The sequence below is a fragment of the Poecilia reticulata genome, chromosome 7 (genome assembly GCF_904066995.2).
Source record: "Poecilia reticulata chromosome 7, P_reticulata-male-v2, whole genome shotgun sequence".
NCBI classification, from domain to species: domain Eukaryota; kingdom Metazoa; phylum Chordata; class Actinopteri; order Cyprinodontiformes; family Poeciliidae; genus Poecilia; species Poecilia reticulata.
In genome coordinates this window covers 5,887,300-5,901,229 of record NC_088836.1, presented here as the reverse complement: position 1 = coordinate 5,901,229, position 13,930 = coordinate 5,887,300, and the positions used below count along the sequence as shown (strand labels likewise).

The 13,930-nt window shown below is 40.9% G+C and overlaps 1 protein-coding gene across 14 annotated transcripts in view; it reads left to right on the top strand.

The window, feature by feature from the left end:
• Window positions 1–13,069, top strand: part of myt1b (myelin transcription factor 1b) — a 141,661-nt gene extending 128,592 nt beyond the window's left edge. For 5 of the 14 annotated variants that reach the window (XM_081608659.1, XM_081608663.1, XM_081608658.1 and 2 more), the window contains 9 exons: window positions 740–802; window positions 1,128–1,196; window positions 3,170–3,232; window positions 3,567–3,647; window positions 4,119–4,343; window positions 5,280–5,371; window positions 5,565–5,668; window positions 7,114–7,257; window positions 8,035–13,069. In XM_081608659.1, coding sequence (XP_081464785.1) covers window positions 740–802; window positions 1,128–1,196; window positions 3,170–3,232; window positions 3,567–3,647; window positions 4,119–4,343; window positions 5,280–5,371; window positions 5,565–5,668; window positions 7,114–7,257; window positions 8,035–8,178 — 985 coding nt within the window. In that variant the 3' untranslated portion in view covers window positions 8,179–13,069. The remainder of the gene's footprint in view (window positions 1–739; window positions 803–1,127; window positions 1,197–3,169; window positions 3,233–3,566; window positions 3,648–4,118; window positions 4,344–5,279; window positions 5,372–5,564; window positions 5,669–7,113; window positions 7,258–8,034) is intronic. The other 9 variants (XM_081608662.1, XM_081608671.1, XM_081608660.1 and 6 more) reach the window with 8 other exon arrangements.
• The last annotated feature ends 861 nt before the right edge of the window (window positions 13,070–13,930 follow it).

The following is a 13,930-nucleotide window of genomic DNA, read 5'->3' as shown; positions in this document are numbered from 1 at the left end:
CTTAATTTAAAATATAAAGACAATTTTCAATAGAAATTAAGCATTAATGCACATTATATTTGGAAACTAATATACATGATTAAAATTGTTATTATTTTAATCAGGGATGCACCAATTGAAGTTTTCTGGCCGATCAACGATATTTAAAAAGTCTGCTGTGCCGAGTCTGCTTTTGGCTGATGTTGATGTTTTTTGGTCTAAAAAGCATAGCAACAAGGTTGCTAAGTTGGCAATAGCGGTGGGCCGACTTAGCTGTTGCTCAGTCCTCTCTCATGGCAGAGCAAAAGGGGACAGGGGCTTATTTTCATACATTTGTGGATGTAGATCAGAGAGGAAGATAAGACTGGTGGGTCAGATCGATTTCCCATGGAAGTATCAGCCGATCGCCAAGGAAATCGGAGTTGATTTATCGACTGGCTGATTTATCGGTGCTCCACTAATTTTAATTGATAGTTTTACACATCCTTCGGATTTCCTTTTAGCAGCACAATTTTTCAAAGGAAAACCACCACACACATTTCTTTTTTTTGCTAGATCCAATAATATAAGTCTTACTTTGGTAACTACTTCATAAAAACGGTCAGGTTTACATGCATTAAGGGCAGCTTCTTCGTCTCCTCCAGGAATCTGTGCTTTCTTCTTCTTCTTCTTCTTTTTCTTCTTCTTGTGCTCGTCTGTTCTAACTCTTGGCCTCTGCCTCCCTTTTCTCCTCCTTGCACTTCTGTTCTTCCCTCTGCAGGTGCCCCACACCTGGCTGCGATGGCAGCGGCCACATAACAGGGAACTACGCATCCCACCGCAGGTATGTTCATTCTGAAGCCTGTTAGCCCAACGTGTGCGGCTCCCGCTCTGCTAGCGCTAATGTGACACGTTAGTGCTGCTGAGACTCTGAGCCCAACAAAAGACCAAAACCAAACATTTGATTTGATCTGACCTGCCAGAGTGAGCCCTAAAGCAAAGACTGTCAATGACTTTTATACTTATCAGCGATTTACTACTCTCTGTCTGCCCTCTTACTCCTAAATGACCTTGGTAAGCTTTGCCTTCTGGATTTCCCTTCACTCACGTCTTTCTCCCCTCTCGCTTTCCTCGTCCTCTCCTTCACTGTTTCTCCTTTCCTCTCTCAGTCTGTCTGGGTGTCCTCTCGCTGATAAGAGCCTTCGGTCCCTCATGGCGGCCCACACTCCTGAACTCAAGTATGTCTGCTCTTCACCTTCGTTTTGCTTTTTCACTGTCGTTTCGGCGCACTGCTACTGACACCGTCCAGCGCTGCGCGCTGCTGACGTTAGCTCAACTGCTGTCTCTGCTGCTGCGTCTGTCATTGTGTGTCTTTCTGCAGATCAGTCTCTGCTCGCTTTAAAGTCACTCAGCTCATATGAATAAGTACAAAATAAAAAGTTGCGTCAAAAATGCCTGAATTACATTTTTTTAAATTTAATTCATTCAATTTTTTATCTTTATTGAGCAAAAATGCACAAAACAAACAAGTTTTGCATTAAAGAACAACAGATATGATATAATGTGTAGAGAATCAGTTGTGAGAGAATTGAAGGTTAAATTTAAGCAAGATGAAGAAAGACATATTTCAGGGCTAGGAAATACAATAATAGAATTCTTCCAAGATAAGTAAGCAAAAAAGAAAAACACAAACAAAAAAACTCAAAATAATTGATTAAATAAAACATTAGTCAGAGGTTTGGGGGACATATTTTATGTATCTAAAAAAGAAACGTTGCTCTGTTTTTTTATTAATCAAAATGAAGGATTTACACAGAAATTTTAGTTCCGACAGAAAATTAGTAATATTTGGTATCGAGTAGGGTTGTTTCGATAAATCAGCCCAGATTTCCTTAATTTTGGGAGATCAGTGAAGGGCTGACACGTACATATGAAGCAGACCTTATCCACCGACCTTATCTACCTCGGCAAAGGTCTAAAAATCAACCAGTACTGCTCTGCTGTGAGAGAGGTGTGACTGTTGGCCCCGCCCATCAGGTCATGTCTGCACGTTTGCATTTAACAGTAGTCACCCCACTGTGGTGAAGTCAATGACTTTCTTGCTATATTTAGAAACATTTCAGACAAAAAAATCAGCTTTGGGCAAATACTGAATTGTCTAGTCAGGCTTTTTAAATATCGATATTTGGCAATCGGTCAGAAAACTGCAGTCGGTGCAGCGCTGGTACAGAGATTGCAAACTTTATCTTTATACTGAATAATTACCATTGTCAGAGTTATTGTGATAGCAGATGATATCCTTGGGTCTCAATGAACGTACAGTGTGGAGACAGTGAAATTCAAGGTCACTCCAACATGTTTGGGATATGTGATACGAGTAGAACGCAAATGTATTCACACTCTTCACATTACGACATGTTACATCACTAACTTCAATGTGCTTTGTTGGGATTGTTATTTTACTGCATAATGGTGATGTTAAAATAAGACCGTCCGCTTAGACAAACATGGTGATGGGAGTATTATGCTGTGAGCTTTGTCTGGTATACTGGAGAATCTTCAAGATTAAAGATGCTTAGATATTATTTTATCAACTAAATCAAATCAGTCTGTGTGTACATCAATGTGAAAAGCACTTCAAAGTGATTTGACAGTTTTCTAACAGGTATTTTTATCATTACGTTCTGCCACCACCGGCCCTTTGAGGTCATTTATGATCTTGATGTGGCCCAAGATGAACATGAGTTTGACAACCCCGTTTTAAGATGAAGCATTTTCGTGTGTTCAAACAGCCTAGTCAAAGTCTGCGACAAAATCCAATTGAGAATTGGTAGCAAGAGTTGCTACTACTCTCTTTACTATTCACAAAGGCTTTCCATTCGATCTGACTGAATTTGAGTCATCTTCCAAAGAAAAATGTCAGTCTTTAGATGAGCCAGTGTGGTAGAGACACAACCCAGTGTGTGCTTCCAACTGCCTTTTTTCTCAACATATGGATTTTTTTATTTCTACTTCCTGCTTGTCTATCACAAAATCTCAATAAATGACTTCGACATTTTGTGACTGCGAAGTGATAAAAATCCGAAACACATTTGCCAGGGTGCAGTAACAAGCCATCTTCTCTCGTTGTCTCAGCTGAGTTCTGTCACCTTTAGGGAAGGTTTGGCGTTCCTTTCCTAAACGCTAAATATGAAACTCTTCCTGTTCTCAGATGCCCCACGCCAGGATGCGACGGTTCGGGTCACATCACAGGAAACTATGCCTCTCACCGAAGGTAACCAACACACTGAGCAAAGAGCTCCTTCAACAAAACACACAACCAGTGAGTCAGTCAGTCAGTCAGTCAGTCAGTCAGTCAGTCAGTCAGTCAGTCAGTCAGAGGGCCTAGTGACAGCTCATGGTAGAGTCAGACAGGAACCACATCCACATTTCCTCACCTTTCAGGCGTTTTTGATTTGATTTTCTTTTTTCGTTTAGTTGGACCTCTTTTTTTCTTTTTTCTTTGAAAGAATATCCTTCCTTCTCATGTTCTGTCCCTTTATGCAACAGTCACCTTACCGTAACGTTTTTCAACCCTCTGTTATCAACTCCATACTTTCTGTTTTCAGTCTCTCTGGGTGCCCGCGTGCCAAGAAAAGTGGAATTAAAACTCCTACCAAGGACAACCAGGAGGACTCGGAGCTTTTAAAGTTCGTACCGCTCAGAAAGCCATAACGTCTGCTTTTAGCATGACTGACGGTAAAGAGTAAAATGCAATAAAGGACAGAGAGACAGAGAAGCACAGAGAGGACAGTCACTGAGTCTTATGTGGAGGTGCTGACCTTGGCCTTTAGTTGAACCCAACAGTAATCGCCCTCACTGATGAAGCACTCCAGCTGCAATCACTGACTCTTAGTCTAGTTCATGTTAGAGTGATGTAGAGCACAGTGCATGGAGGATACATGTTGCATTTCCACATAAAACATTAAACCTGATAACATATACTAGTAATAATACTACAGGAAGAATACATAAAAAAAATTACCCAAAAAATTGAAAGTGCATATCTGTTAAATAATCCTCAAAAATAACATTTTTTGAGTATTTTTGAGTATTTATCCCCTAAACACTTCTTCTTCTTCTTCTTCTCTCTCTGTTTGATGTCTTTCCGTCACTCCCAGCAGATGCCCCGTGCCGGGCTGCGACAGCCTGGGCCACATCAGCGGCAAGTACGCCACGCACCGCAGCGCCTACGGCTGCCCGCTGGCCGCCCGCAGGCAGAAGGAGGGCCTCCTGAACGGGATGCCCTTCAACTGGAAGGCATTCAAGACAGAGGGTCCCACCTGCCCCACCCCCGGCTGTGACGGCTCCGGACACGCCAACGGCAGCTTCCTCACACATCGCAGGTGAGCCGCACGCTGACGAGCCGAGCTGTTTTATGGTGCAACTTGAGCTTAGCTTTGTTTCTCTAGCAGGACTCTCTTAAAGGGGCAGTGTTATGTAAAATCAACTTTTTTTTTAGCTTTACTTATAATCCAAAACATATCTGGATGCTTTGATTCTTTCATGCATGCTTTAGAAATTCTTTAATCTCTATGGCAACCATTCAGCTGTGTGAAATGCCTGTGTGGTCATAGCACCGCCTTCGAGGCGCAGCTCCTCCTCAGAGTTGCAGTTCCCAAGCTTCGGCCTCACACAGCAGCCCTCCTCCATGACTCCCCCACTCAACTCCTTCAGACTAGCCGGCAGCAATTAGCAAACACCTGGTGGAACTGCTAATCTGCTGAGCTCTTCATACAAGCTGCTTCTCAGTGCAACGCTGGTAAAAACGTTGTTAAGAGTTAATAGAGGAGCCATGTTTTGATGACTTCATGATGCTCATGAAAGTAAAGAGTTAATAACAGGAGAGGCAGAGGGAGAACGATTAGTTCATGGTAACAATATATCAGCCGATATAACATTATATCGACTGATATAACGTTATGTCAGCCAAACGTACTGCCAGACCAGGTGTAGCTTCCGTGGAGAAAAAAAATACCTAAAAAAACCCCATAAAGTTAATCATTGAAATAACAGTAAATAATGCAAATTGGAGTGGAGTAAAAGAAGAAAGTGAGAAAAAGTGGTCAGTTTGTCCTCCAGTAACCTAAGCCTACATCAGCACAACTCCAGAGATAACTCAGAATAATTTGCACCAGTCTAACTATAAGCTTTATGAAAAAGGAACGTTTTAAGCTGAGTCTAGAAAGTAGACAGGTGTCTTTTTTACTTGACAATTCAGCTCAGACTAACGACCCCGTCTTTCTCTGTCCGTCTGTCTGTCTGTCTCTTTCTCTGTCTAGCCTCTCAGGATGTCCTAGAGCCTTGTTCGCCAAGAAGAAGGCCAAGTTCCCCTCCGAGGAATACATGAGCACCAAGTTCAGAGCCACTGACGGTATGATGTTTGGACTTAACATCCTAATGCCTTTATGTTACAAAGGAGGGGTTACTAAGAAAACCACAGAACAATACATTATGTGGTGTACGATGTCTACGTTTGTAGTTGAGTGAATTGATGGGAGTAAGCGGTTATCCTGCTTATATTCAGGTTTTCCTCTTTCACCGACATGTCTGCGCTTCTGTTTTAGTTCTGGACAACGATGAGGAGATCAAGCAGCTCAACAGAGAGATAAACGACCTCAACGAGTCCAACAACGAAATGGAGGCCGACATGGTCAACCTGCAAACTCAGGTGGGTGTCGCTGTAATGCAGGTGGTTTCTGGTACATATAATGCAAAACATCATTTGTAGGTGATCTTATATGTTGAAATAGACCCGTCAGTATATTTCAATTTAAAGAAAAGCAGCAAATATGAGCAGTGCAACTCAATGCACAGTGACAAGAGAATTTAAAAGGGTTTCTGATTAAAGGACATTATTTATTTCAGAGTAACTTCAGGTTAACAAAATACCATACCAACTTTATTTATAAAGCACTTTAAAACAACCATAGCTGATACAAAGTGCTGTACATTAAAACACAACATAACAATAAATAAAAAAAATCAGACACTGCAACAACACAACATATTACCAAGTATTTTTTTTAGCCTTGTTTCTCAAGCAAATATCTTAGTGCACTTGAAATAAGACAAAACTAATTTACAAGTAAAATTTCTGCCAGATATGGGAACTTGTTTTAAGTCAACAATTCCTAAAAAAAATGATTTTAAAAATGACTTGTTCCATTGGCAGATTATTTCACTCATAACCAAACATTTTTGCCATAAGTGAAATAATCTGGCAATAAAAGATTGATATCAAGGAATTATTGACTCTAAACAAGCTCCTTTATCTTGCTTAAAAGTTACATTTAAGTTAGTTTTGTCTTATTTCAAGTGTACTGAGATATTTGCACTAGAAACTAGGCTAAAAAATACTTGGAGGAATTTGTGTTTTTGCAGTGTACATGTCTGGGTTCAAATATGGAACAATACTGTACATTATTCAGTTATGGAGAAAGTACTCAAAGAAGGTACTTAAGTAAAAGTACAAATAAACAGACAAAACTATACTGTAGTAAAAGTAAAAGTACCACATCAACATTTTTACTTGACTAAAAGGAAGAAAGTACTGACTTTTAAAAATACTTAAAGTATTTTGAGTATTTTTTAAATACTTAAAATACTTTAAGTATTTTAAAAATACTTAAAAATACAAGTCTCAATGAAAAAAGAGACTTGCTACAACCATTAAAATCTCATGCCATCATTTTGTGAAGAAGGAAGTTGCTCTTATGTCTTCTTCTGGGGTTTTTGTCTCATTTCTTCTTTTAGTGGTTCTTGGTGCAGCGCCACCACAGGAGAGGGAGGGGAGTGCAGGTTTTTCTTAGGGTTTGGTTTGACATAGAGCTGTGTGAAAGCGACCCACAGCAGCTGAAAATGGAACAAATGTCATTTTGGTCTCCAGTCAAACCGAGTCTACCAGACTATCAGGTGTGAAAACCCCCTCAGTTTACAAATCAAGTATTTACTTGTGCACAGACGTACGATTTTCTCTCCATATAGTTACTCTTACCACGGCCCAGACTGGATCTGACTGTGTGGACATTACTCCGGTGTGAACAGGGTCTCCGATATAAACAACTTTCTTAAGTGAAAGGTTTTGTAATTTGAAAATGTCACTTTGTGTTGCAGATCTCTTCCATGGAAAAAAACCTAAAGAGCATTGAGCATGAGAACAAGATGATCGAAGAGCAGAACGAGGCCCTCTTCATGGAGCTGTCCGGTCTGAGCCGGGCCCTCATCCGCAGCCTGGCTAACATCCGCCTGCCGCACATGGTGAGGCTTCTCACGTCACAGGCTGTGTTTCCATTGCAGATGTGCACAGATCTTTGTCTAGATTCCGCTAATGCCATAGAAACCCAACTTTGCAATTGCTGTGTTTACCATTAAATAAGAAATTATATTAAAATCACAAGTAAATAAGCTTGTTCATGGATAAGTCATTAAAAATCATGGCAGCAATGAGTGTGAGCAGTTATATGTATAATTATAATTCCGCCATGGCGCTCATCGTCTATCAGCCATCACAGGAGAGTTCTGCGACTTATTCAGGCATAAGAGCAACAAGCCCCGCCTACTTGAGAGCGGCTAAGAATGCGGCATTTTGGGGAAATTGTAGTCGATTTTACAGAAGAGCTATGGATTCAACACGTTGGAATGACGCACAACTTTTTATAAACTCTGTAATGCTGTGAGAGCTCTGGTGACGTGGGAAAAAAAAGAAATACAAACTATCATTCTCCTACTACTTCCTGTTGTCTTCTTTGGCGTTTTCACCAGTAGTAACATCAGCTAGTGATCACATGCCTCATGTAGTGTGAAAAAAGTGTTTCCATTGCAACACTATCATTACACATCCATTTTGATATGACTGAAAAACCACCTTGTAACGCAAAACCTTTAATCAAAAAGTATCAGGGTTTTATTCAAAATTGGCATGTTTCCATTAGGCTTAATTCTTTTCGTCATTTAAATTTGTGCAATTTTGCGGTGAATAGAAATGCAGATACCATTCCACTTATCTCACTCATCTCGATCTCTCTTGCGTGGCAGCAGGAGCCAATCACCGAGCAGAACTTTGACAACTACGTCAGCACCCTGACCGACATGTACACCAACAAGGAGTGCTTCCAGAGCCCGGAAAACAAGGCCTTACTGGAGAGCATCAACAAGGCTGTGAAGGGCATCAAAGTGTGAGGCTCGACGCGCGGCACGGGAGGCAAATCTGAAACGGCTGCTGGAGCTGGAGAGCTGGATGCAGGGGGAGCGGGATGGGGAGGGGCAGTTGGAGAGATGCTGAAATGCTCAACGATATATTTAAATACGATTCAAAAACAAAAAGGGAATTCAGGTTACATAAATAAATGGCAAATTTTCAAATAAAATCAACCCAGGGAGCACCTCTGTTGAAGAAAAAGCGACCAAAATCCACATCATGCTGCTTCTGAGATTCAGAGGAGGAAACCTTCAAGTCAGAGTGTTTGGAAAAGCAGGAATAATGTTTGTAGGAACTAGATCGGAGGGGCTTTGACATGCTGTATGTTTACCTGCTGAGTTTGCTTCCAACGGGGCCGGAACGCCGGAACGAGGAGGCGGGATCTGCTTCCGGACGACAGGACTTTCGCCGCTGTCCTGTAGCGTTGGCTGGGAAGGGGCGCTCACCAGCTGTGTGATCCACATCCACTCACACACACACTTCTCACACACATATCCCAGCGAAATGAGACGCACGCTCTCCTGAATGTGTGTGTCTGCAGCGGTGAGGCAGATCTCAGAACAGCCGGGATACTCAGCAGACCAAACCCTCTTTGTTTGTTTTTTTTTACTGGAATGATGATAGGAGTAGTGTGCACACATCTCAGCTTCGGTTAGTCATATCAATAGTATTTATCAACATAGGAATTGCACTTCATTTCAATGAATAGTTTTGTGGTACGATAATTATTGTTATATATGAATTATTTAAACTTGTGAACTTTTAAATTATAACTTATTGCCCTTTATGTTATTGAGGTTTATTTATTTAAAGCAATCTATTTATTAATAACTTTGTTTTGTAAAACAAACAAACAAAAAAAATGCAACTTTACCGATAACCAATCTGCAGATGTCTTAAGAATCGATAACGACAGATGAGGCATTTTTGTTTTGTTTTTTTTTAACTTTTTACGTGCAGATGTTTTATAAGGAATCAAAATTCTTTTGATAATTTTACAAAAAAATTATCGTTTTGTTTTGGTTTTTTTCTTGTTTTCCTCTGTTTTGTTTGTGCTTTTTTTCCTGTTACTGCTACAAAAAAAACCACAGGCGAGAGGGAAAAAAGAAAAATGATGTATTTATTATTTATTTGATGAGAAAGATGTCGACTGATGTGTATTTATTTTGTTTCTTATTTATGTGCGTGTTGTGACGGTTGAGTCTGAGTAGTTAAAAAAAAGATTAAAAAAAAAAATCCACTGCTAATAATTAAATAAAGAAACGACATTAATACCAGTACTGTTTGATTGCTTAGGCGTGTACTTAGACAAACCAGCAGCTGATTGTAAACCCAACAGAAGCACTCACTTCTCTGTTACTGTCACGTTTCTGTGTTTTAATTTGCTTCCTGTCAGGTGAAGACAAAAAAAGCTTAAAAAGAAAAAAAAAAGTGTTTTGTACCTCTCCCAAGCTCTTTGTAGCGGCCAGCACTGGCTCACCCAGAACCTCTATGATGCACCGAGGCTGATTGGCGAATTATTCTCTGATCGTCCGTAAAAATGTTCCACACAGAGCGCTTTTCCGGCCGTGTTTCAGCCTGGATGCATGATGATTCCTGAAATACACTGCGACATATCCAAACCCTCGAGGATACATTAAGGTCCTTTCTGTCTTTGACTAACTTCAAACATACACACCCTTGTAGCCTTACTCTAGATTTTAATTTTTTTTTCGATGCACAAAGTGCCACTGATTAAAAAGAAAAGAAAAAGAGCAAAAAAAAAAAAAAAAGGAGAGCTTACTTTTTTCCTGATTCTCTGCATCTCTGCAATGTAAGAATGTCTGGTTGCCCGGGACGACCACGGCATCGAGAGAGAACGCGGATTGTTTCAAAATGCCTTTATTTCTCTGCCAAGATGGCCATAAGTACACTATATATACATTCTGTACAAATAGATTTTAAAGATGCTATATATATGAATATAAACATACATATATTTTTCCAGTGTAATTGTTGACTTCTTCTTCTCTTGTATTATCAGAAGCTGTTCAGGCGAGACGTTAAGGGTGCGTCATTGTGAGGAGACGGTTGCTCCTTCTTTAATATCACTTAGACCTGCTCAACTGTGGCTTTAAACATTCAGTCAAGCTGAAGTCGTTGACGTTAGTGGAACAGTACTTTTGGATCCCGTCGGTTTCCGTCCCCCCTCCCGTCTCGTTTTTTTTGTTTTTTCTTCTTCTTCTTCTTTTCGTCCACCTGTCTTGTCTTTGGCCTGAAGGTGTGCTAAACATCAGCTGCATGTTTACGGCTGAACCTGAATCCTAAGTGTCAGTGTGAGTTCATGTATAGTGAAAAAAAAGACGATGCCTCTGAATAATGTTCTGCACATTGTGTTCAGCGACGTTGTGCAGTTTCTGAATATTCTTCTTGTGTGTTGTTCATGGTAAAGGCCTGCTCACTCCGAGCTCTTTTGTGTTGAAACAAACCAGTAGGAGACGTTAGTGTGACCTGCCTTTGGGGTGAAACTATTCCCACGTGTAACTCTGATGTCCAAGGCATGTTGTAAATGTGCTCTTAGCCAGCGTAGAATGTGCACTTTCTGAATAACTCGTCAAAGATGCCAGCAGTTGAAGTCGGACAGATCTGAGATCAGGAAATTTCCTGTATATTCTCTGAAGAGTTTCATGAAATTATTATGATTACTTCTTACGTTCTAGCGGCCTTTATTTAACAGTGGTCAGACAGGAAAAGCGCGTTGTGAGAGAAGACGTACGGCAACAGGCCGAGACTCGAATCTGTAACTAAAGGTCTCCGTATATGGGTCGCGCGCTCTACCCCTGCGCCATCGCCGCACCCCTGAGTTTTATGAAATTAAAGGATTTTCTTTTTTCAAATTCTGGGAAACCAAAAGAGAGATTGACGGGAAGGAGTTGCTTGGTTCTCAGGTGACCTGTGGCAGAGCGGAGCATAGCCACAGGTCGTGCAGTCAGCTGAGGCTAGAGGCGATCGCAGCGGCTGGATCAAGGCCTCGTGTGAAATGAGACGAGCGCGTGGGAGTGGAAAATTGATTTGCCAGGCTGCACAACCTCCCCTTTTGTTGTTGGAGGAGGCGTTTGTTGCATAAATATGTGGACGTCACTCAAGAGAATGTTAAAGCTTTTCCTGACTTTTTAGCCCAAACCCCGCTCCTCCCCATCCCCCGGTCGCTCCAGCCCCTCTTTACCCCCTCCTGGGTCTTCTTTGCGTCTTTCCTCAAGAACGATTGCTTGGATGCATTTGGTTAACAAAGTAGTGTATTTTTCCTATTGAAATGCACAAGAATTCTACCCAGAGAGTGTTAAGACTGTGAATATTCTCCTAACCTATTTGATATGGCATGACCCCTTTTAAACTGCTTGATGAAATTGTCTACTGAGGTATGTAAATGAAGAACACTGAGGCCATGAAAGCAGAGCGTTTTAAGAAAAGAAATGAAAAAAAAAAAAACAGAAAAAGTCAGCTAAGAAAGCGAACTCAGCCCACGGTCGGTCCTGCACCCACGCACTGTATGTTTTCCTATTTACATAGAAGTATCGAGTGATGGAGTCAGTTTTATTGTTCTGATCCGAAAAAGAGCATTTAACAAGACGGGGCTCGGTTTTTTTCCCCCACCTCCCTCCCCTCTCTCAATTTTATTTGATGTGACGACACTTTTCAGGGAATTCAGTCAACACCAAAATCCAAATGTGAGTGTGAAGGGGAGATATATAAGGAGAGACAGATAGAGAGAGAGAAAAAAAACTGAGTGGCACTTTTTCATCAGGCTGTCCAAAATATAACAAAACCAAAAGAAACCCCCATTTTTTTTCCCACCTCCCCAGGCGTAGTTCTCAGATATGTGTGGTCTTATCATGTGTGCCTTTCTCCCTCCACTCATGTCAACATATGGTATGTTTACACCCATTCAATTACTGCTGAAAATCCTCGGTCCTGATCCAGATGTCTGACTTTCAGGGGGAAACGGGTGGGGGTGGGTTAACGGTTTTACTCTGTGGAATAAAGCGTGTCTTCTTCTGTCCGCTGCAGACAGACAGAGAGAGCACTCTGAGTAACAGGGCAAAACTCAAAGCTTTTGTCTCTCTGAAGAAACTGTGATCTCATTCTGTCGATTCAGGTACCAAAAACTGCACGGACAGTTTCTGTGAAGGGATCTGAAGCTCGGCAGTCATCTCTAGATAATGCATCAGAGTGCAGGGCATTATTTTGACATAAGTGGGAAAAGTTTCTGTACATATTTGTATCCAGACAAAAAAAAAAAACAGTGTTATTTGTTGTTGTATCGAAGTTGAAAATGGTTTCGAAACTAATAACGATTCTATAAATGAAGAATAGTTTGTGACAAAAAAAACAACAAAAACTCCACAGCCAAGGGTTGTCCTGCTAGCACATTTTTACAGAGATGAGCTATTTTTACTGGTGATTTTCTAGACACTGATGTTGAAATCCTTTAAAAAAAAATAAAAAATAGTACAAAACTTCCAGAAGTACAAGCACTTCCATTACTATAGAATGTGTGATCATTTTAGTTACTTTTGTAGATGTGGTTGTTCCTTTGCTACTGCACCGTTTTGTAAAGTGGGACAGGCCTTGGCTGTGTGTTCTTAGGGATTCATGTTTTTGTTTAACCTTTTTTGGGGGGAAGGGGGGGGTTGGATGGAGCGGGTGGGGCGGGGGGTTATAACACTGTAGATTGGCCAAGTTTGTGGATGTGTGTTTGTGTACTTGTAAACATGTTCCCTGTTTCTGTGTCAGTGTTATAAAGCAGAGAATTGACGTCAGTTATTGTGAGGGTATGAACCATTTTAAATGTTCTCTATAAAAAAAAACCGAATAAAGACTCATAGAACAGAGCATTTGTGTTTCTGTCTAATTCATATTTCTATGTACTTGATTTACGCCTCTTCTGTACACACAAACGAACTTCAAGGGCATTACAGTTTTAATACAAAGGCTTTCATATGATGTTGTTTAAGCTGGTAAAAGCATATTTTTAAAGAATCTGTAGGGGGTGTGAATACTTATCATTGGTGACAGTATCAGCATGAGATATTGTGATAGAGCAGTTGGCATTAGCACTCACTGATAGATCGGTGCTAGGACCAAGTCTAATAAAGACACATGTACACAGAGTATGACAAAATATATCTGAACTGACAACATAATCCTTCAATAATAACCTAACTGGGACAGGAACAGGTTATGTCATCATAGGAACTAACTAGTTATTGTGATTTTGTTGACATATCATTGTCCTATATAAAGCAGGTTCTTACTGCGAAATCCTTGCCTTTTCCCTGCTGAACTGAGCCTTTGAGTGAGCATTTATGACCAGTCCTCAATGCCTGAGTAAAACTGGCAATAGAGAAGAATGAGCTGTTTACCGCAAAGTTCTAGAAAACTTCAACTCTTTTGAACTTGACAGTGTTGAGCCTCCAGCCAGAGGCTCTGGAGGCTCAGAAGGAACTACAAGGAGCAAGGAGGCTGGTATGAGAACTATTTATCCCACAATGCACCATGATAACCTCCTTTCAGTTTTAGCAGGAAAAGGCAGAGTTTCGCTCTGGGAAAATGTGACATTATATTAAGAAAGAGGAGCCACTAATGGAAGTCAGTCTCTAATCTGCAGTGCAGTGACTGACCCATGGGAGAGGACGTCTTCCTGAATCAGAAGGACCAACTCCCCTAAGGTGGACTGGCACTTACCACAAGTCC